The 23,726-nt window shown below is 47.9% G+C and overlaps 1 protein-coding gene across 2 annotated transcripts in view; it reads left to right on the top strand.

Annotated features, from left to right (window-relative positions):
• atrx (ATRX chromatin remodeler) overlaps positions 1-22,242 on the top strand; it is a 28,344-nt gene extending 6,102 nt beyond the window's left edge. The window contains exons 12-30 of one of the 2 annotated variants that reach the window (XM_060062901.1): positions 42-159; positions 254-356; positions 500-688; positions 852-993; positions 1,575-1,684; positions 1,924-2,070; positions 2,427-2,604; positions 3,061-3,198; positions 3,586-3,761; positions 4,533-4,650; positions 5,268-5,398; positions 5,629-5,720; positions 6,166-6,305; positions 6,890-7,040; positions 7,241-7,341; positions 8,616-8,724; positions 9,058-9,235; positions 9,668-9,859; positions 21,463-22,242. In XM_060062901.1, coding sequence (XP_059918884.1) covers positions 42-159; positions 254-356; positions 500-688; positions 852-993; positions 1,575-1,684; positions 1,924-2,070; positions 2,427-2,604; positions 3,061-3,198; positions 3,586-3,761; positions 4,533-4,650; positions 5,268-5,398; positions 5,629-5,720; positions 6,166-6,305; positions 6,890-7,040; positions 7,241-7,341; positions 8,616-8,724; positions 9,058-9,235; positions 9,668-9,859; positions 21,463-21,651 — 2,702 coding nt within the window. In that variant the 3' untranslated portion in view covers positions 21,652-22,242. Of the gene's footprint in view, positions 1-41; positions 160-253; positions 357-499; positions 698-851; positions 994-1,574; positions 1,685-1,923; positions 2,071-2,426; positions 2,605-3,060; positions 3,199-3,585; positions 3,762-4,532; positions 4,651-5,267; positions 5,399-5,628; positions 5,721-6,165; positions 6,306-6,889; positions 7,041-7,240; positions 7,342-8,615; positions 8,725-9,057; positions 9,236-9,667; positions 9,860-21,462 lie in introns of both variants that reach the window. The other variant, XM_060062900.1, reaches the window with a different exon arrangement.
• Positions 22,243-23,726: the final 1,484 nt, after the last annotated feature.

Below are 23,726 nucleotides of genomic sequence, written 5' to 3'. Positions count from 1 at the left end.
TACAAATGCAATCTTAATTCATTCGTGGTGGCTCTGTTCAGTCGGCAGTGACGACTCGGACTCTGAGTTCGAGAAGTCCGGATCCGCCAGCGACGATGAGTCTGTGATGAGCGAGGAGTTGAGCGGGTCAGAAGAGGACGGCAAACGCAGAAAGACCAGGTAGGCTCCCATGTCCAGTTGAACACTCCACAAAAAATCGAATCCAGCGACTGACCCCATCCATTGAGCTGGAATCTCTGTTTTGTATCGACAGGTCGTCCAATAAGAAAGACGTGGAGAAACGGAGCTCCAAGCAGAAACAGAAGAAGAAGAGGCGCAGAATTAAAGTGCAGGATTCCTCCTCCAGCAACGACAAGGTAGCTGCATCTCTGTGTGACTAATTGCTCGAATCTTTTCTCTTATACTTTCTCGTGGGGTCGCACGTTGCCCTGCATGTCTTGACCCCGGCCATCTAAGCTCAACGAAAGAAACGTGATGCATATTTCCGCTCTGCTTCCAGAGCGGTGACGATGAAGACGGGGACGACGAAGACGGAGACGATAAGGACACGCCCAAGGGCCGCAAGAGGATCCGCAAGATCCTGAAAGACGACAAGCTCCGCACGGAGACCCGGGACGCTCTGAAAGAGGAGGAGGACCGGCGACAGCGCATCGCAGAGAGGGAGATGCTGAGGGAAAAAATGATAGAGGTATCAAAAGTAAAGTAAACCAGTCCTGCCCTGCAACAAATCACACAATCATGTCAAAAAAAAAAAGTTGAATACAGTTTGTTCCTGGCCAAAATCAAAGGGACAGAGGAACAATCGGGGCAAAGGTATATGTGGAACTCACCCGCTACTACACTCCTTTCAGACGGCGGAGATAAAGGAGGCCAGTCAGATGGAATGTCCCATCACCCTGAAGATGGTGCTGGATGAGGATGAAGAGACAAAGGAGCCCATGGTGCAGGTGCACAAGAAGCTGGTCACCAAGCTGAAGCCGCATCAGGTCGAAGGTGAGACCCCAGACATGTTAACAATCAGCCGTTAACCAACAATAGAATTATTGCATTAGGACCCAGATTTTCTGTTTTTGCTGCCTTGGCACATGTGAAAAGAAAAGGTCTGGTCTCCATCCATTTTGTGTTTGAACATTGTTGCATTAAATGCAATTACTTTGAATCAGAGAGGTGGTCCGTGATGTAATCTTAAAGTGTTCAGTTATTGAGGCTTTTGGCCAAATGCAGCCACACTTATCGCAAGTAGCAACTTCAGCTCTTATCCTCGCAGCTGAGATGGTTTCTGGAGGGGTAATCTTCACACTCGCTAGTGCGTTGTGCCACTTTGAGAAACTGCACGACAGAGAGAACTGTGGATTTGTTGTCACTGGGAGCATTTTAAACCAACCAAAAGCTTGCTAGCCTGCTTTACAGTTCACACATTTCCGGCTATATTTATAGCTTTATATTTGTTCATCACAAAGAGAAAATAACACCTGTCCTCTTCCCGGACTGCATCCAGGGTATCACTGACCCTCTCTGAAGTAGACCGGCAAATGAGCCTTTTTGTCCGTGTCGCCCTTTGCTTCTCGTCCCAGGTGTGCAGTTCATTTGGGACTGCTGCTGCGAGTCGATGAAGAAGACTGAGAAGTCATCCGGCTCTGGGTGCATCCTGGCCCACTGCATGGGCCTGGGGAAGACCCTGCAGGTACGAGACGGAGCTCTTGTCCTTCCTTCCGTTAACGGCACCTTTTTTTTAACCTTTTCTCCCTCTCGCCACTTGCGTTTCTGTCGTCCCTGATTTCTATGTTCGAGCAAACGTTTTTCTGGGCTTGTATCTAGGCAAAACTTCCCTTTTTTTTCGACAGCCATAGCAACCACCCCTTGTCACCGGACGACGGGTCGTTGTTGTGTTGTCTGAGTGCAGTTCTGCGTTTGGCCCTGCAGGTGGTGACGTTCCTCCACACAATGCTGCTCTGTGAGAAGCTCAACTTCTCCACGGCCCTGGTGGTCTGCCCGCTGAACACGGTCCTCAACTGGCTCAACGAGTTTGAAAAGTGGCAGCACGGGATGAAGGACGAGGAGAGCTTGGAGGTATTTACTGTTTTTTGCGTGTGTACCTCTGGAGTGGCGGTAGCTCAGGAGGTATGGCGGGTTGGCTGTTAACCGCAAGGTTGCTAGTTCGATCCCCCGGCTCCTCCTAGCTAGAGTGTCGAGGTGTCCCTGAGCCAGACACCTCACCCTAACTGCTCCCAACGAGCTGGCTGTCGCCTTGCATGGTTGACCCCGCCGTCGGTGTGGAACGTGTGCTTGAACGGGTGAATGTCAGGCAATATTGTAAAGCGCTTTGGATAAAAGCGAATCAATAAATTCTGTCCATTTACCTCTGTTTCGCATCACATTTCCCGTTTTCTTTTTTTTTTCCATTAATGCATTGATCCCGACCCCAGGTGACGGAGCTGGCCACGGTGAAGAGGCCCCAGGAGCGTGCCTACGCCCTACAGCGGTGGCAGGAGGATGGGGGCATCATGATCATCGGCTACGAGATGTACAGGAACCTCACCCAGGGACGGAACATCAAGAGCAAGAAGCTCAAGGAGACCTTCCAGAAGACTCTTGTGGATCCCGGTATGTGTGTGTTGGTTGTGTTTATTGTTTGTCCTTCATCGTTTGTGTGTGTGTCACACCAATCGGACTTCAGCTGAATTATCTTCAGTGTAATTGCAGAAAAGCTCAATCTGGGCGACTGGGGTGTTTCACATTATTTTTTGACCAATCACATCAAGCTCGAGGCTGGGATCTGTAAGCACGTCATTCACTAACATGGAACATAAACTCGACCAGAACTTAACCTTGTTCCCAGGCATTCTGGAAACTTTCTCTGGTGGTTAGACGCGCCCAAACACCCTGTCTTACCCAACGTTCAGGAAAAGTGTCCGACGGTGTCGAAACAACACTGTGTAAGCGGGCCAATGTAGAAATACACTTTATTGGAATCCCCTTCTCAAACCTAGATCCTCTTCAGTATGACTTCTCCATAACGTGTGTATGTGTGTGTCTTCCCCCCCCCCCCCCCCCCTTCAGGTCCGGACTTTGTGATCTGTGACGAAGGCCACATCCTCAAGAACGAGGCGTCTGCCGTGTCCAGGGCCATGAACTCCATCAAGACCCGCCGGAGGGTCATCTTGACCGGAACGCCGCTGCAGAACAACCTCATAGAGTGTGAGTCTCTAATGTGAACGACTTCAGCCTCCCACCCCACCAGATACACATGCCACAGTGAAATGGATAACGGTGGGAATAGCAAGGCACATGTATTTTTAGAACACCCAAAAGAAAATACAAAGGCCCTTCGAACTGCTTTTCGAATTGAAGGACGATCAGAATTTTTTTTTTTTTTTATTAAGTAATGGGCCAAAGGACTGCACAGAGTTGCATTCCAAGCTATTTTAAAGTTTCAAGCCCTCTATAGTGTTGAGGCAGACCTCATACATTCCGGGGTTGTTGTTGGCACGTTCCCCCAGATATGCGGTGCATAAAACCTGGTTCAGCGTGTTTTCGTTACGCCGGTTCTCATCGTACCTCCACCCTCTTCTTCCCCCCCACCAGACCACTGCATGGTGAACTTCATCAAGGAGAACCTGCTTGGCTCCGTGAAGGAGTTCAGGAACCGATTCATCAACCCCATCCAGAACGGCCAGTGTGCCGACTCCACTGAGCAGGACGTGCGTGTCATGAAGAAGAGGGCCCACATCCTCTACGAGATGCTGGCCGGCTGCGTTCAGGTCAGCCATCGCTCCCCGGAGGAACTAGGAACAAGAAATTCTGGCAAAATGATCATGGAGTCAGGGTTGTACAGGAAGAAATAGTGTGGGGGTGTGTGACTCCCAGCCGGAAGACACTGGGTTTGATTTCCCGTAAGCCTACCGGCTCCCATTAAAACATTCATCAGAATTCACCATAATCTGTAATTCACTTTGGATGGAATGACTGGATGGATGGAATAGGGAATAACGTGAAATGACTGGTTGGCAAAACGCATCGAGGTGTTCTGTTGATGTGAAATGATATGGTGTTAGCCAGCTGGCAAGCATAGCCGGTCGAAATGGGAGTTAACCACCATTCAGTATGGCTCAATAGATCCCCTGTGATTTAGAGGAATTTAAGGCAATGGCTTAAAGGGATGGCGGCAGTGCTTGGGTGACCGCCCACCTGGGTTATCGAAATGAAAGACCACGGATGTCCGCGTTCGAGGGATCCTGGATCCGTTCTCATTCCTTTATTGCCATTTTTACGCCAAAATGTATTCTTTGGCCTCGGATGTCATCTCAGTCGATTGAACGACGCCTCTTTGATGGTCTGGAACATTCGCCAAGCCTTTAGCGATGGAAGATTTGGCTGGCTGTAATTTGGTGTCGCGACTGTCTGTGTCTTGCATAATGGGTAGAAAACAAGTTTAAAGAAAAATCCTGTTTTCTTGTGGCCTTCAATTTCAGTGATTGGATCTCAGAAATGGTGACGTTGTTTTGTTTCTTGTTCCCATTCCAACTGCGCAGAGAAAGGACTACACGGCACTGACCAAATTCCTACCTCCAAAGCATGAGTATGTGCTCGCTGTGAGGGTGACGCCCATTCAGTGTAAACTTTATAGGTACTACCTGGAGAACTTTACAGGTGAGCTATGTTTGTAGTTGTGTGTGTGTGTGTGTGTGTGAATGCCATGGGAGTGTTAAAACCCAGATTTCCATCTCTAATGAAGGGCTCAGTTTGGGCAAGATGGATGGCTAGTATTTCCACCGCTAGTTACGTGGATGGACAATGCAAAAAAAGAAAGCATGTGAACAAGTGATGTGTGAAGTGATGAAATAAGCTGGGTTTACCGGAGTCCACACTACCGATGTGGTGACTGAGAATCGATATAACCCAGGGTTAGGCCAATAGCCACTCTGGCTGGGGAGGGGGTCGAAGCAGAGGCAGGGAAGGCGAGGCTACTCATGCATAATGTGTGCACGACCTTGATGTTAAAGCTCGTCTGACGCCAGCTTTAACGGCCACAATTATTTTATACTTTTTCACAATCTATCACATATCGCACAGATACTCCGAAACATAGCCACACAACATCTCACGAAACAGCAGGGACAATACATCTAAACGTGTCCACAGGACAGAAAAGAGAAGAAAGAGAACAGCCACATTGTGGTCATTGTATTGGGTTGTAAGGCAGCTACGTACACGCACCCACAAAGGCACATGCCTGGTCTTCTTAAAACGGCCCTCCCCGTGTGCAGGTGTGGGCAACGCCAACGAGGGGGGCAAGGGACGCGCCGGGACCAAACTCTTCCAGGACTTCCAGATGCTGAGCAGAATCTGGACCCATCCCTGGTGCCTTCAGCTCGACTACATCAGCAAAGAGAACAAGGTGAGGGCCGAGGGGGGGGCCACCGTCCCTGAACCAGGGGGACGACCTCGAACAAGAAGAGGAACTAGAGCCTGACGATTACTGGGGTCGTCTGATTGAAACAAAAGTTTGACACCGGGTCCAATGTGGCTACAGAATGCAGGTGCAATACAGCACGTCGCATGAAGTGTGTATGGAGAGTGTATCTTCTATGTCCAATGCGGTGCCTAACTCTCTGCTCTCCGGTGCAGGGATACTTTGACGAGGACAGCATGGAGGAGTTCATCGCCTCGGAGACCGAGGAGTCCTCCATGAGCATGACCTCGGAAGACGACAAGAAAAAGTAAAAGCACATGTAGTGTGCATCCTATTTGCATCTTGTGTATCCTTTTCAAATCGTAGGATGAATCGCGTACCCTAGAGCCATCCCATAGACTGTTAAATATACGGACGTAGCAACCGTGACGTCCCCTATCCTAACGTTACCTCACAACCTTTATTCCAATAAAAAAACGTTGCCTGAAAACAACAGCAGCCTCGCACTAGTCTTTGGCACAAAATTCCTTAATATTCAGTCCTTGACCACTTTGGAATGCAATAAAACGGAAAATTCGCAAAATAAATCCCGTGGCTATGGGCTAGCCACTGAGATCCTAAAATCACCACTTCCACACCGTTCATAAAGACGATCGGTCGTTTTGCCTCCAACCCCAGAGAACCATCTCTAGAAACAAAACGTCGGCCATTTCCGCCCTTTCTTTTAACACAAACTCTGCTCTCATCGTCAGGAAAAAGAAGGGCAAGGGGAAGAAGAAGAAGGGCTCGGACGACTCGGACAGCGAAGACCTGGAAGTGATCAAGGAGTGGAACACCAGCTCCCGGGGAGGGGACCCGGCGGGGCGGAACCGCGCGGAGCCCGTGGAGGAAGGTGAGCCCTGGGGGGGGGGGGGGGGGTCACCTACAGTGGTGACTGGTGGTGGTAGCGGCCACCGCGCCCTGACGACCGCACAGGCGGATCAGAGGACTAGGACTGGTGAAGGTGAAGCCGAGCCGATCGGACCAACGAGTCACCGTTGCGTTCAGGTCAACTTTAGTAGACAAAATATGCCTTGTGTACATTTCGGATGGCTGGGAGTAACTTGGAACGACGGTTAGCAAAGTTTGTGTTACCGGTGAGAGTGGGAGATGCACCAGGCAATGGTTGTCCAAGATGTTCTAGGGCTGCTCGATTTATGGTAAAAAAAAAAGTCATAATATTAATTATTTTGGTCAATGTTGGAATCATGATTATTCCAACGATTACTTTAAGTATGAAAACATGCTGGATTGATTCAGCATTTCTCAAGTAAGTGGGAACTTTGAAATTTCCCCCTAAAAAAAAAAACACAAAAATATCGTTTCAAATCGATGTTGGTTTGGAGATCGTTTGAACCCAAATTTTTTAAATCGGGATTAAAATGAGATGAATTGCGCAGCCCTATGATGTTCTGACTCTCCGACCCCCCCCCCCAGCCCGGCCCTCGGCATCGGGCCCAGGGAGCCCGTCTCCCGACTGGCACAAGGAGTTCGTCACCGAGGCAGACGCAGAGATCCTGGAACACTCTGGGAAGATCTCTCTCCTCTTTGAGATCCTGCGCATGGCGGAGGAGGTGGACGATAAAGTGTAAGCCGTGTTCCACAACTATCCTTTTATAAAGTCATGAATGGGGAACGAGTCCGTGCACATCTAGTCTATAGTTTGTATTTTCCGCTGTTAGCGTTGCTGGCTGGTTGTCTGGGCCCTTCACAGACTCGGCCTGGCGCATGCTGACTCTTATCTTTTACCCCCACCCTCTTCCCCTCCTCGCCCTGCTCCATCACCAGGCTGGTGTTCAGCCAGTCTCTCATCTCCCTGAACCTGATCGAGGACTTCCTGGAGCAGGCCGGCCGCGCCCGGGAGGAGGCCAAAGTCTCTCCATACAAAGGTAGGCCTGCTTGGGAAGCCGGGACGGCCCCCTGCTCTCAATCTCCTCTCCCGCCACGCGTCTCCCATATTGACGACGCCCTTGAAGAGCGCAGAACCCGATGCCCCCCCGCGAGACCGTCCTCGTGTTCACGTCCGGCCTTGGTTCGGATAGCGGAGGATTTCCAAATATGGACGTCGGCCTTGGTTCAATAAAAATACTCCAAACCATGACGCCCATGCTCGGCTCCGCTCATGCGGATCCGGGTTGGAAGTAAAGCAAAAAAGCATTGTAATCGGGAAAAGCCTTCGCGTGCAAAGTAACAGTTATTCCGTCTTATTTTGGATCAGTTTCCGTACCACCCTGTCCACGGGGGGGGGGGGGGGCGCGCCGTTGTTGTTGTTGTTTCGTCTGGGAGACGGTGCTCCGTAGTCGCCGTGAAGCGCGTTCCCCCCGGGTTCCCCCGATCTCGGGGGGTTTCCTCGCGCTTCGCTCCAACAGTGGTGCGAACGGCGCTCCACGTTAGTTTTCACGACGTGTTAAAATCACCACGGACCGTGTTGACTGCTGATTGGTTGGAGCCCCGGGCGGCGCGGTCGTCTGTCCTCAGGCCCATAGTTGTGGTCTCACGCCGCCGCCGTCTTTGAACTTGGCTCAACCATGTGTGAGGTATCAAGAATGCTAACATTATTTCTTGCGGCGAAGGCTCGAGCACTTGCATATGCACAGGGCTGGGCTTTTCACACTCGGCGGGACGGTCCCACACGCGACGTGCACTCTTGTGTACACGCCGCACTTAGTAACACAACCCAACGCACGCACGTAGCCCCTGGTGTAAGGTCATGTTTCTAATTAAGCCGTAGCAGCTGTTTTTGCTTTAATTTAAAAAAATGATTAGACCTTGACTCTTTTTTGGGGGAACTTTTTTTATACCCCTCCCCCCCCTCCCCCCCCCAAAAAATGTTTGCTTAAGGGTTGGCAATTTGTAATGAAAAGATCAGAGTGCTGTAATTGGAAACATACCGAATTGTTGGTTGTGAAGGCTAGCGGGGGGGGAGCGAAGCAGCCATCTTAAACGCCAAATGTGGCCGCTTGCTCTCACACAACCACTTATGAGATCGTACACAATCCAAGGAAATTTTAAATGAGAGGGGAAAAGAAAAGCTATTCAGATGAGTAGCGTAAGATGAAGGGTATGTTGGGTTGACCGATACACCCCTTTTTATTTTATTTTTTATCTCAATCGATCACATGTGTCTGAAAGCTGTGGTGTCATCTCCCCATGTTCCCTGCAGGTGAGGGCAAGTGGTTCAGGAACATCGACTACTACCGCCTGGACGGGTCCACCAACGCACTCACCAGGAAGAAGTGGGCGGAGGACTTCAACGACCCCGCCAACATAAGGTACACCCCCACCCACAACGCAGGCGGAATGAAGCACCGTAAACCACACGGCCCACCATATGTATGACAACGAGCCTCAGCCCGCAATCTTGGAGGTGTTGGGTGCCACCTTTACCGTCACGTTATTTCCGTTTACTATTGCTGGCAAATGACATGCTTACACATCAACGCCTCCTGCAACATGATTGGTCCAAAACATGTGAAGCGAATGAAAGAGAAACACCCCGTCAGATTTGGGCTTGTCTGCTGTCGTACTTTCGATGTTTATTCTGCTTTGTGAGACCAGTGGGATCCTTACTCTCTCCTCCTCTTCCCTCCCCTCCGGTCCCACAGAGGTCGTCTGTTCCTCATCTCCACACGGGCCGGCTCCCTGGGCATCAACCTGGTCGCCGCCAACAGGGTCATCATCTTCGACGCGTCCTGGAACCCCTCCTACGACATCCAGAGTATCTTCAGAGTGTACCGCTTCGGCCAGACCAAGACGGTCTTCGTCTACCGCTTCTTGGCCCAGGTACGACGGATGATGTTGTTTTTTCATTTAAACATTTATTTAACCAGGTGAGAGGTTAAAAAAAATCTTGCGCAAGAGTGACCTGTCCCCAAGAGGGCATCACAAAGCAGGGCTTACTTGCATATAACATAGGGCTACAGAGAGACCACAGGGAATACGTAGACGCACATTCACACACCGACAGCACAGTCGACCATGCAAGGCGACAGCCAGCTCGTCAGGGGGGGCCGTTAGGGTTGGGCGTCTTGCTCAGGGACACCTCTACACTCAACTAGGAGGAGCGGGGTTTTGAACCAGCAACCTTCCGGTTACAAGTCAACCCTGCTCTGCCTTTTTGAGCTAAACCAACCCCCTCTGTCCAGTCAATCCCGTGACGACGACCTGTAGCACCCAGGTTACTCAAACCTCACATTTTTTTCCCTTCCCCCTCAGGGCACCATGGAGGAGAAGATATACGAGCGACAGGTGACCAAGCAGTCGCTGTCCTACCGCGTGGTCGACCAGCAGCAGATCGAGAGGCACTTCACCATGAACGAGCTGGCAGAGCTCTACAACTTTGAGCCGGACGTGCTCGACGACCCCACGGGGAAGAAGAGCAAAAGGGCCACGCCCGTACTGCCCAAGGTCAGTTTGTGTGTGTATGTGTGTGCACGGGAAATCCGTCCATGGGGAAAGCTGCCTTTGCCTGGCTATAAACCGCACCTGCGTGCCAGACCACACTTTCTTGAAATATTTAGTACCTTTGTTTGTTTTGTTATGTTTAATTGTTTTGCCGATACATGCTGTTCTTAAGACCTTTTAAAAATAGGCAAAGGAACAGGCTAAATACCCATTAAATGATTACATTTGTAAAAGGTAATTCCCTAACACCCACTTCTCCATTCCTGGCATCTGAATGCCATCGCAAATGCCAGCTTTCCAACATGGCATGGGGGCTGCCTTTTTAACTTTGAACCGCGGTGGTGTTGAACCATGTGATTAAGCCACATCACCAGTCCAACTCAGATCCGGCTCCTAGGCCTTTTTTCTGGCACTTCCCACGAGTCATTGTCTTTTGATTTCGCCGTTCGCCGGGCCGACACTGCCAATTCTCTCTCCCGCCTCGGTGCAGGTGCACTGTCGCACTGTCACCTTCTCACCCTGACACCTCCCTCTTTTATACAAGCACATGGTTCTAAGATGAGCCATCCAAGAGCAAACAGCTGCAATTTATTCGTCGATCTTCCCTCGTTGTGTCCTCTTTCATTATTTTTCTGGAGGGGAGAAAAGGGAATTCCATGTCTGCTTCTCATGTACCTGTAGCAGTAAACACTGCTTCCTTTTAGTTCAACGGTTGGTTCTACTTTCAGTGCTGTTTTCGATTTTTGCAGTGGTCTATAAACAGAATAGATTAATGGTTCCTCGGTCTACTCAGATTTTTATCATCCCGCTGTTTTGTGTGTTTTTGTTTTTGCCTAACGGTTAACCGAGGCCTCTTGAGCACCTTAATGGAGGAGGGAAAAATGTGTTTCTCATCCACATCCTTCAAAGGTCTTGACCTTAGCACGCCCCGCCTCCCCCCACCCCCCCCACTCCTTCACGGAATCTCAGCAGGACGCCTTCCTCAACACACAGGCCATCTCCGAGCCTCTGGTCCTCTCATCCTCTGGCCTCTCTCCGCCAAACTCCGTGACCACTAGCCGACGCGGTCGCCGTCGCAGCGGCAGGTGGCGGGCTTCCAGCTGGGAACGGCTCACCGCTTGGAAGATTGCCCCGCGGAAAGATGTGTTCATTGTAGCCGCGGCTCGCTGTGCGTGATCTTTTTTTTTTTTTTTTCACGAGCCCCGCGACATTTACGCGACACCGTATTAAAAGCGGACGGACGGAGAGGCTGACGAGCCCCGTTTAACAAGCCGGCCCGTTTTGGGCGCCGGCTTCAATGCGATGTGGCAGCGGGGGCGTGCGCTCGCATGGAAGGAATTCCGACCCTGGCTGGAATAATGGGAAGATGGTTCTGACACCCTGCAGCACCTTCGGCCAAATATGGCGCGCACACACACACGGATACACACGCGCACACACACACACACAGGCGCGCACACACACACGGCAAGGGACAGAGGGGACCTCTGGCCCACGGACGCTCAAGACAGACGGCCTATTGATTTCTTTCTTCTATACAAGTACATTTTCAGATGCCCCTGACATCTATTTCCAGCATCTATGGCCGCCACCCAAGTCCCAACGCGGGTCAACCCTTCCATCCCCCGATGGAACGCAACACTTCTATCCCCTCTGCGGCTTCTTGTACTCCTTGTGGCCCGATGCGCTCCCGCTATTGTACGCCTCATGCAGACGGAGGAGGCCTTTTTTTTTTCGACTTTGGCATACATTGTCGTCCTCTTAATGAGGCACGCACCGATTGCCCATGGCCACGCACTCGTTCTCTGGTGTGCCCCCCCCCGCCCCCCCCCTCGTCTGTCTTCGTGTGCACCCGCTCCCCCCCCCCCCACCGCGGTAGACGCCGTCCGTTTAGTAGTTCCTCCTCGTCTGAGCGCGCTCCTCCTCCCTTCATACCTTATCCCATTCCCGGGTTCTCCGCCTCCCCCTCCACCCCCCCCTGCCCTCTTCAGGAACCATCTGTTAGCCTGAGTCACCGTGCCGCCTCTGAATGTTCAAAGAGAAATTGGTTGGGTTGTTTTTCTCCCATTTTAGTTTTTTTTTTTTTTCTTCCTTTTCCCCCTCCGGTCTCTCCTGGCTGATGAAGGGTCATTATTTAAACCGCCGTTTTTAAAGATGTCCTCCTGCTCTTCAGAGAAACTAATTGGAGACAAAAAGGAAGCAGACCCATTTCCACTCCCCCTCCCTATCCCCCCCCCCCCCCCCCAACCCACCTAATGAGAAAGAGGGTCTCCACCGTCCAGGCAGGAGAATCTACCTCTGGCTTTCAAATGATATGCAGTGCGACTCCACCACCTACTTTTTTCTTGTTTGGATATTGGACACTTTCACCGAGATCCGACCTCCAATAAAGCAAGGTGTGGTGCTTAGATATTTTTTTAACATGATTCAACCTCCCCGGTCTCTGGAGGTTGAATCATGTTTTCCTGTTGTCATCCCATCTAGTGATGGTTACAAGACCAATATAATATTAAATGTCCAGGCAAAAAAAAACTGCTCAAGAGTTTGTGATAAGATTATCATTGGCATCCGACTTCAATAAAATCATAACGACATTAAGCAATGGTTGTCCCATGTTCTAAAAAAGAAGAGGGTACTTCTTTGTAGTCTTCCTTAAAATTTCGCTGGTACTACTAGACTCTTGTGTTGAATGTTGAGGGCACCGGTAGAAAGGTTAGTCTGGAGGGTAGCCAGCCCCCGTCTCGTTCCCCTCCACGCAGCAGAAGTAACGGGCAGTGTCCTCCCCTGTTCGTCCCGGTGACCTCCCTGGCCCTCCCCACACACTCACTAGTAGCCACAATAATAACTTGTCCCGGAATGGAACGGCGGCCCTGTTTATTGTCCTTGCTCAGTCCTCTGTGACTCACAGGATTTTTGTTTCTTTTGTTAACTGAGTGACAGCCCCGCCGAGCCCTTGGCCCGGTCTTGCTTTGCTCCAGCGGGTGTAAAGGCAACATGGTCCCCATGGGCTGGTCCCCCACCAATCGGGGGCCCTCTGCCGCCCAGTGACTGAAGGGCCCCGCTGCCTCCGCGGAGCTGTTCAGAGCAGAGCAGCGGGGCCCGTGTGTATCGTTTTGCGTGCAGCTGTGTGGCGGGGTAGTTGTGACTGGGTTTAGGTATTACAAATATCTGTGGCTCTTGCATTCCTGCCGTCGGGACTGCACCCCCTGTCTGTTGCTATGGTTAAGGCACCTGTGCGTCAAACGGGGTTTCCCTGAAGGCACAGCCTCCTGGGGGTATTAAGAAAAAAGGAAGGTTTTGTAAAGGCACCTCTTTCAGTGCAGGTCTTTCGCCGGACAAAAGAAAAGCATACAGAGAACAATATAAAGAGCAGTGGGACAAGGGAGAAGGCCTCTTAATTTCCTGCTCCAAACTCTGCTGCTTTTCTCTTTACCTACCGTTTGTCCCCGTTTTGTCTTTGTCACTTTTGACTGCTTGCCTTTACATCTAAATCTTTGTACAATGCCAGTGTTCCCCCTCCGACTTCCTGTAATGCTTTTCCGTCACCTAAGTGGGTTTAGTATTGGGGTAATGAGAGGAATATAGTGGAAATCTTGAATACACCCGGGTATCATTTTGTAAAACATTCTCTCCACTTTAGAAGCAGGACTTTGTGTTTACATGGTGTAGAGACTTTTCAACCACTACCAAGTCGTTAGACATGCAGAACCACTCCCCACCTTTGCTTGAAGCAGGGCAAGTAATGCATGGGGGGGGGGGGGTTGGTGATGTTTAAATGCATCAGAGCTTTTCCAGTTAGTCGCCATCTAAAGTTTGATGGCGTGGTCTGTGTGTTCGCATGCCAGGTTGTAAAGCCCACAACGTGAGGCCAACTTCTACAGTGACTCGCTCGTTTTCATCATGGTCGACGTGTTGGTGGGGGGGCGGCCAACATTCAGAAATGGTTTACATCAGAGTGCTGGCAGGACGGCCGTTCATGTATGGATAGACGGATGTTGCTTAAGGAACACAGAAAGGGTTCTCGATGGATGGGGTTTAAAGGATTGTGCTGAGCCAACGATTCAGCGTCATTTTAGACCAGCGGGCGGATTGTGAAATACTTGATCAATCCTCTTTTAAAAGATGATTTCCCCCTTTTCACATTTTTCTTCTTCCTTTTTTAACCCATTTGTGCGTTTTTGCATCGATGTGACTCTTGAATAAACAGATTTGAGTTGACTTTTTATTTTTGTTCGTTTTTTTTGTTTTAAGAAGAATAACTTGAGACTTGTAGGCCCAGTTGAAAGAGGCATTGAGGTTTGCTTATTCAGCAATTAGTTGTCAGAATTGAATTTGATAACAAAAATAAAGTCAATCTAAACACTATTTAAATTTTTTTACAAAATACTCTGACACAATAGTCACGTTTCCATCTTAAAGGTGAAGCGAATCTTTAGGAAGTTTGCAAAAAAGAAATTTGAATTAGGTGCGTTTCCATCAAGTGGTTGGAGCAGAAAACGACATGCATTCCAGGGCTTGTCGTATCTTTTTGATAACATCCTCTTGTAGGTCCTGATATATAGTGTAATTGAGTTGTTTTCCATTTAAATTAGCTGTAATGTTTTTTTCTTCGATGAGAGCAAGGAAAAGTTTTACCTCTTCAGCAGTCAACAAGTATCTATTATTCACATTGGCAATCTGTTCGATGGACGTATTTAAAGGATACAACATATTTATTATTTTAAATTCGTTCGCCTTTATACCACAGATACTCCAGGGTCTATATAGCATATAACCACATTGTCTGATTACAGTTTAATTAAACAATTTACCAGCTCTCGTTTCGAGGACTATTCACCGCGTCATTTGTTTCAATGGGAATCGCAACGGTCTAATCTTTCAACATAAAGTGTACATATTTATAATTTGAAATTTGCCCCAGCCTTTATACCACAGATACTATAGGGTCTAAAGCATATAACCGCGTTTTCTGATTACAGTTTAATGCATTTCCCACAATTTACCAGCTCTCGTTTTGAAGGCTGAACAGACAATTTGACTGGAATTACTTAGTAGGAGTCCATATATCAGGGATTAATGGACACAGTATAATTAAAGGATATACTAGCATAGACATCCTATATCAAATATATATGATAAAGGATGTCTATGTATACAAACGCTTAAAAATATATCTCCACAAGTTTCAAACGCCCCGTGATGCTTTGCGTGTATTGTGGGCTTCACTTCCGGTTAGTAACCGGCGGTTACTACGAGATCGATGTAAACAATCACCGTCTGTCATTCATTCCTCAATTTCAATGTGGGAACACAACCTCACGAGTTAAAAAAACTGCAATATAATTATTCCTTAGCCCTCTGCAGTTACTGCATGGGAAAACGAAGTAAAAAAGTGGCCTAGGATAACATACAGCAGCATTTTCTCTTACTTTATTGAGTCCATGTCTTGCGATGGTAAGGCAATGATGAACCTAAAAAGCTCAGAAGCTCACCAGTATATATACAGCGAGAAAGTCGGGCGAGTATGGCTAAAGGAGGTCACAGAAGACCTAGTCTACTTGAAAGTTGATACAGAGCCAAGTCAGAGTCTTGATAACACCCATCTTAAGGCCTGGGTATTGGTATCAAAGACGGGAGTGATACAGACAGCAGGCTGTTCGTGTATAGCAGGGCCAGGACGCTCCTGTAGTCATGCAGTAGCAATATTGTGGAAGGTACTACAACACCACATATTATGTGCCATGACAACTAAGACCTTTTGGTGACCATTTGGTGAAATATAGGATTTTGAGACACTAGCTAAAAGACTACTTAAGGTTGTATCATCGATTCTAGGCCGAAACATAAATGACCGCATTCATCTGATCTTCCTCACGATCCATTAGCTGCCCGCCCTATAAGCAGGCCATCAAAAAAACGCGTCTCTGTAGGCAGCCTATACTCTGAGATCGTACACAAAAACAAATGGTACTACCAACCACTCAAAACCAAAATAATAGTATTCCAACCAATCACCGACAAGGGGTGGGTGTTGTGGGGTTTTGCGCTGCATTCATGATATTTTTTGCTGGATGCATGAAACAGGGAAAGGAGGAGCGTGCTGGCTCTGTTTGTTTGGGATCTCGCTTCAAATGCCAACGGAAGTGACGTAAACAAATATCGCTGATACAACCTTTAAAGCATAGAAGTCGGTTTTAGCATGTGATAAGCACATGTGAAACCATTCCATTCCTTGTAGGTTGAGAATGCAGTCAGGCAAGGTGTGACAGGGACAGCATGTACTGATGTGCAAAGGAAGTGGAATACTGGTGCGAAGAAGAATGTTGGTCTGGTAAAGGCAAAGCATATTAATTTTAGGCGCCACAGACGCCAGGAGACGTATCCCCATCCATCAAGGCGAGAACAAAACAATTCAACACCCTCTCCAAGATTCTTCAGAAACCATGAGGATTTCAAAACACACCACAAACATCAACTCCTCAATAATGGCTCCACTCTATATCAGCTTCAAACTAATGGTATTATCCAGCTTGCTTACAGAGCAGATGTAGAACACCGCACACGGCCAAACAAAGATTTGGAATTAAGAATTGAGAACCATACTGCTCAAAGCACACGTCTGACATGTAGGAAGTGTTCAGTGTTTTACCAATCCTACATTGCTTTGTCCCCCAATGAAATATCTACATTGGAAACAAACACAAAGACCCAGAGTAGGTAACGGGTGTGGCATGATGCTGGGAGACTGCGTCTCACTGCAAGCACAGTGAAACAACTCCCCAAACGACTAGGGCTGGCCCGAATTATTCGAATATTTGAATACTCTTTCGGAAAATAAGTATTCGAAGCTTAAATCAGTATTCGGAGCTTCGTTTTTTTTTTTTTCACGTACGTGACGTTACCAGATCAAGGGAGGCAAACTATAAGCGTCAGCGACACCAAGCAGAGAAGAGAGAGAGGTGGAGGAAGAATAGATATCCTGTTTCCCTTTACTTTATAACACAACATTAGCGGAATCTCTGGAGGAAAAGTAATACTTAAAACCTTAGCTTAGTTGTTTGTTTACGTTCGCTGTACAGCACCGCACCAATCAACTGACTGGCTTGCTGCAGAGCGTGAGCGTGATGGGAATACCCGGTCAATATAATGGATATAATATGGACACATAAGACAATCAATATTCGGTATTTGTTATGGATTTATTGTACAAATTCCCTGAAAAGATGCACGTTCCAGGATGAATTGAAAAGCTCCCGTAAGGGCTGAGATGGCAGAGAACAGCTGATTTGGAAAAGAGCAACAGCTGTTCGCTTTCACGGGGAAAAGCTAAGGAACTTAGGCCTACTAATTAACGTTCAAAAGCTATTAAATCTTCAACAAAATATGCAGATACTGTCAAAATCGGTTCCAGGGAGTATATAGGGATTATTAATGTTGTTTTTGATGGTGTTTTTTTCTGGAACGAGTATTCGAATATTCGCTCGGAAAAACCAACGAGTATTGGAAGCCTGAAAAATGGCATTCGGGCCAGCCCTACAAACGACACACCACAGAGCACGTGTACCCCACCTTCACCGGGAACACAGCCACGAAATATGGCTCTGAAAATGAAGTCGGGTCATCACACTCCTTGAGAGGGCATGCTGTGCACAACAAAGGACTTGTGGTGCATCATGACCACCCCTGGTTGGCAGCCAGTCCAGATAGGATTCTTGACAGAACAAAACTTTTTGAGATCAAGTGCCCCTTCAAGAGTCCGAAGTCTCTTGAAGAATTTCTCACCCGGCCAAACGGTGAAATCAAAATCTTGGATGATAGAAAGTACCTAGTTTTGCCAAATGGAAGGGCTGGATACTACCTTCAGGTAAGCAGGGTTGTTTTAATAGCAAGAAATACTTGCTGCATTAGCCTATTGCACTAGATAAACAATATAATGTGAACTAATATTCATTATTTGTTGCCAATTGAATGTATTTTCAATTATTTTAGACACAAGTGGCTATGATGTGCCTTGGTCTACAGAGCTGCATACTGGTTATCTGGACACAAAAGGAACATTTAGAATTGGAAATTCCTTTTGACAAAGATCACACTGACAAACAAGTAGAGCAACTAGAAAAAAAAAAATCTTTTACATATGCTTCCCAGGTTGACTGATGATTTTGGAGAAAATAAACGACATCTCTGCCCCAAGTACCTCGAATAGTATTGTGATTAACCAACATATCAGTTGGCAATAAGTCTCACTCTGTGAGATGCTAACATAACAAAACAATGGTTCAAATACATTTGACGTATAAATAAAACTTAATATATATATGTATAAATAAATTGTTATTGTGTTACTATTTACATTTGTAGTATCAATAAAAATAAATGGAAATTCAGAGGTTGTTTTAAGTTCAGGTTCTTCAGCCAATTTCTTTTAGCCTCTTCATCATTGGGCAGTCGATGGAAGCTGTACCATTTCGGGCACGATCACTCAGCTTTCTTCTTCGGCTTGTTGTCAAAACACTCAGATTTCAACTAATTATTTAGTATATATATATATATATTTATATATTAGTTTTATATTATTAAAAAAAATATATATTATATTTAAATAAATATATTATATATATATATTTATATATTAGTCCGGTTGTTAGTACACCCTCGAACGGCACACGTTGTGCCCGAACTTTTTAAAGCCATTTTATTCAGTGACAGAGCGGGTGATGTGATTAGCCTGCCAGCTGATCAGATAAATACAGCTAAGGCGTGACACGTAGTTGGTGACCAGAAGTGTGGCCCACAAACCTTTCCCCAGTAACCGCCCCAGGAAACTTCTGGAAATCGGAAAGACGTTGTCAGTCCTGTGTGTTCAATGGTCGCTACGTCACAGCTGTTTCGAAAAGTGTTTTTCCCTCTCCCATTTTACACAAAAACCACCTCAAGCGAGCGGAAAAACCTTTTGCGAATTAGAGGATTTTTATGCGAATTGTGGTGTTTCCATCACCGTTGACTGATTCGATACTTCAAAATTTGCATAAAAGCAGGGGGATGGAAACACAGCTATTGTGGTGCTTCTCACACTTCTACCTTTACACCCAATAACATGCACATAGTGATGCCGAGTACCAAAATCCCCAGTTTTTCCACTCAAAGACATTCCCCCAAAAAAACGCACTCCGCCTTTGACTGCGGTAATTCGCCTCTTCTCATCTCTAAGCATCTGCCCACCCAGAGTCTCGTTCCTTCTCTTCCTGTCTCACTCTTTCCCTAGCCCTCTCTCCGCAGTAAAACGATAGGCTTTCTCTGCTGGCTCCTTGGGATTGACAATGGCTCAGGTCCGATTACCTAGCATCATTAGTGCTGGGTCAGAACACACATGTACACACACGCACAAACAACGCAGGGAGGACGGGAGATCGACCGGACCACCCCAGAGTCGTTGCTAGTGGGGATTACTATGGCATCCCAGAATGCACTTGGCTCCTGGAGGGGAGCGTCTGTTCTGTTTGACCTGCAGTTCCTTTGGCCTATTATGAGGTGTAGGCTATAAGGTCTCCTATTTCATGCCATCAAATTTAACCAAATGAATTAAACATTTTGGGTGGGGGGAGGGTGTTTGTCCACGAGTGAGAAAATCAATCATTGCGTATAAGATTTATCTTGTTCCCCCCCTCCCCAACCAGCTGTCACCCCATGGGACTGCATTCCACAATGCTAAGGAGTAACAAGTTATTCAAAATATGTAAATTGTGCAACAAATCCAGAAGATTTTGGGAAGAAAGAAAAAAAACAACAATCCGAACTCAAACCTCTTCAACCGAGCTTGAAGTCGCGCTGCAGTGGAGAACATTCAGAGATCCCCCCCCCCCCCCCCCCCCCCCCTCAATGGGGTCTTCTGTGCTTTTATGTTGTAATTCATGAGCGGAGGTGGGGGCTACCGAGGGCCCCCCCCCTCCCCCCTCCTCCTGGGTGTTTAGGGTGGGCCGTTTCTGTCCCGACGGCACTCCTCATCGCCACATGTTCCTGCTTCTCCGTACATCACATTCAGATGCTCCGGGTCTCCGGGGGCCCCGGCTGCATGCGGCTACTCTCGTGTCTTAGCGTGGAATGACCAAAGAAGCCCCCCCACCTCCTCCTCCTCTCTCTCTCTGTTCGCTCCTACCTGTATCATTCGTCTCATCTTTCTCTGGCTGCGGCTGCTCGGGGGCCCTAAAACGCGGGGGCCCCTGTGTGGTCCGCAAGTGGCCCTCTTCTCTCCTCTCTCCGAGGGATCCGGTTTCGCCCAGTCTGGGGCGGCTGTTTATTTTCTGTTTATGCAATGGCTGGTTCGGCAATCACTGCTTAATTTCGTGTGTGTGTGTGTGTGTGTGTGTGTGTGTGTGTGTGTGTGTGTGTGTGTGTGTGTGTGTGTGTGTGTGTGTGTGTGTGTGTGTGTGTGTGTGTGTGTGTGTGTGTGTGTGTGTGTGTGTGTGTGTGTGTGTGTGTGTGTGTGTGTGTGTGTGTGTGTTCCCCCCTGTAACCCGGATGACGTCTGTGATTAATTCTGTTTGTGGCAGCGAACCCGTTGTCACTGGTGAGATGGAGAGCCAAAGGAAGGCATGGGGAGGGCGGGGGGGGGGGGGGGGGGGCGATCAAAGGCACTGCAGAGGGAGCGGGGGGGGGGTCGTAAATAGCCCTACGTACAGGAGACCGCTGCTACGGTGTCGTTCCAGATTGCAGGGTTCCATTTTAATGTAAGACAAGCAAACATGAGCTGTTGAAGAGTAATTAATACCATGTTTGTCTGACCAGGGGCCGGTCTCTGCACTCAGTTTTCGTTTTTTCTTTTTCTTTTACCCTTCTTTCAGTTTCTAAACTCAGGTATTGTTTTCCATAACAGTGTTGTCATGGAAACCACGATTACGTTAAGCCATCTGAACGCCACCATTTTTCTGTGAGGGAAAGAAAGGTCTTTGAGTCTGTCTTTTGCTGAACCCATCGCAACACTTTTGTACCACACTGCTTTTTTAATACATCTGTTCCAATAGAGAGGAAAAGGCAGTTTTGAAAGGTTTTTGGGTTTATGGGTAATTCGGTGTAATTGATCTGGATTCCAAGTGACGGGCTCTGAATTTTAGAGCAAAATGTTTATTTGGGAGTAAGCATGGGTTAGGAAACTTGCTCAAGGTTTCTTACAGGTAGACTACGAACATTGACAAACGGCCGATACTGGGTTCCGGGTTCAAATCCCAAAAGCCCTTACCAAGGAGCAACTCTTCATTAGTCGAAAACAATCCCCTCCAGGACCACTAATGGCTTGGGTAGTGCTTAACCCATACGGGGCGATGGGGCGGCAGTAGCTCAAGATGTAGAGTGGGTTGGCTGGTAACCGCAAGGTTGCTAGTTCAAACCCCCGGCTAGCCGAGTGTCAAGGTGTCCCTGAGCAACCCTAACTGCTCCCGACTTGCTGGCTGTCCCCTGGCATGGTTGACTCCGCCGTCGGTGTGGGAATGTGTGCAGTGGATGAATGTGCAATTTTGGGAAGCACTTTGGATGCAAGCGCTGTATAAATGCAGTCCATTTACTACGTACCACTGACCATGGCGTCTCTCTCTGCCTCCCTCCCTCTGTAGGACCCTGTCCTGGCTGAACTGCTGCACAGCTTCAAGAACCACCTGGTGGGCTACCACGAGCACGACTCCCTGCTGGACCACAAGGAGTCGGAGGCCCTCAGCGAGGAGGACCGCAAGGCCGCCTGGACCGAGTACGAGGCTGAGAAGAAGGTGAGCACGGAGCTAGGGGGTGGTTGGGCACTGCCCTAGAATCCTCACTGGCCCCATGATACGATATTACCACTTTTATGGGCCGATACCATGTTGTTGTTTTTTAGTTTTGGGAATCTGTAGGAATGACTAATACGATATCACTTACTTATTTATTTGTGTGATTTTATCTTTTGCGATTAACGGTCCTTCAGTGGGACCCGTTTTTTTTTTCAGATGAAAGCAGACGAGCAGAATATGGTTAATGCGATATCCACTATAGACCAATACGCTGTTGTAGCACCATTGATGTCATTGATTTCAACTAAGATTGCAATGATGTTTCTGGCCCTCTTCATGTTTCCTTCTTACTCTCTATTGGCCGTTGATTTTTTATCAGCACTCCGACGCAAGTCTGTACAAACATAATTGCACACATTTGTCTTTATGTTGACACCTTAGCCTCTACCATGTGTTGATGTTGTTCCCCTGTCTAATCGATGCCCTTTGACGCAATAATCTGAAATCAAGCGGAGGCGAGATATGAACGGCTAAAGCAAAGCGGGCTTTAGGTTTAGTTGTTTTTTTATTCGGCAACCGTCAAAAACCCGAATTATACGCAGTGTTCCGAAAAATATTTGTAATTTTTTTGGTTGTGTACGCATTTGCGTTTCAGTAGGACAATTTTCCATTGTCATCACTAGGCCCCCTTGTCCTACATACACCCTTATCCTGGGTTGTGATGCTGGCACATCAATGACGGCAGCTTTAATATCAGAGGACCCATAGGAAATGGGAGACGCTTCTCCCTCGCCGCTTCTGTCTGTGTACCCGTCGTGCTGTCATTTGCTGCATCTCTTCCCTGGTTCTCTGTTCCTCGCCCTCCTTCCCGCCTCTTGCAGCCCGGCCCTGATAACCTGTCTTGTAGAACGAGTCGACGGTTAATTAGTCCAGTTTATTTGGAGAGAGAGAGTTAGAGAGAGGGACGGAGATGGAGGAGACAAGGAGTTGGAGGAGAGTGGCTGTGAGGGGAGCCCCCAGCCTCCACCCCCACCCTCCTCCTTCTGTAATCCTAGAGCCTAATTCACCCTAATGATTATTTTCCTGCTCGCTCTCTCTTGAGTCACAAGCAAACGTTTTCTCTCCTTTTCTTGCGTCTCTCCCTGACCCCCAGCTGTTTCTCAGCTGTAGTGTGAGCAGAGGCTGTCGTATCACAGGCAAAACAAGAGTCACGAGGTTGGAATAGAGAAGGTGGGAGGTGTAGGCGCTGTACTGAATAACAGAGGTCAAGTAGGGACGTGAAACGACAGATTAGAGCCCCGATATATCGGTCATCCACCGATATTGACCTATCTCCGTTTGTATCGGTATATTTGATATTTACATTTTTCTTCACAAATTATGTTGATTTATAAACTAAATTGTCTTTTTTTTTAAATCCTCTTCACTGGTGAATTAACATCTCAGGATATCACAATATGCATATCGAATAATGACCGATCTATAGTTTGAATATCGCGATGCATCAATATAATTGTTCACTACCTTCATCGGTATCTGCATCGGCCCCTAAAATCCAGCGTCGATCGGGCTCTACATCGGAGGTAAGCGGCTGGGACCTTTGTGCCTACCGCTTTAACTCACGGTGGTCACTGTCACGATTTACTACTCTTCCATCTTCAAAAGTCGGTTAGAGATTGTGAGCTTAACCTCCACCCTACCATCAGCAAATGGGCAACATGGCTATCAAAATTAATTAGCCACGTTCATTTTCTGACCCCAGAGTACACTATTTTAAACAAGATGGAGACCTCTACAACCCCTTGAAACGGGAACAGGTCTGCACGTCCTTTATTGTAAAAGTGATGCAAGGACTATCTGATGATGACTATCTGATCACATCAGAGTAGGTGGGGCGTACCATGTCCCTCCAGTAAGCAGCAGAAATGTTCTGACGTGGCGTTCTGTTTACCCTCACACACCTGCCCTTAGACCCAGCCCCAAATATCCCATGACCCCTTTCGACACACTCAGACACACTCACACGCACACAGACAGACCGGATGGCCAGATTACAGGGCAGGAGCCTCGTCAGAGCCCAGAGGCTATATTATACACTGGCCCCCTGCTGGCCT

This window comes from Gadus macrocephalus, chromosome 10 (genome assembly GCF_031168955.1).
Source record: "Gadus macrocephalus chromosome 10, ASM3116895v1".
Classification (NCBI taxonomy): Eukaryota; Metazoa; Chordata; class Actinopteri; order Gadiformes; family Gadidae; genus Gadus; species Gadus macrocephalus.
The sequence above is the reverse complement of the archived record's forward strand: the minus strand, read 5'-3'. Positions and strand labels throughout refer to the sequence as shown.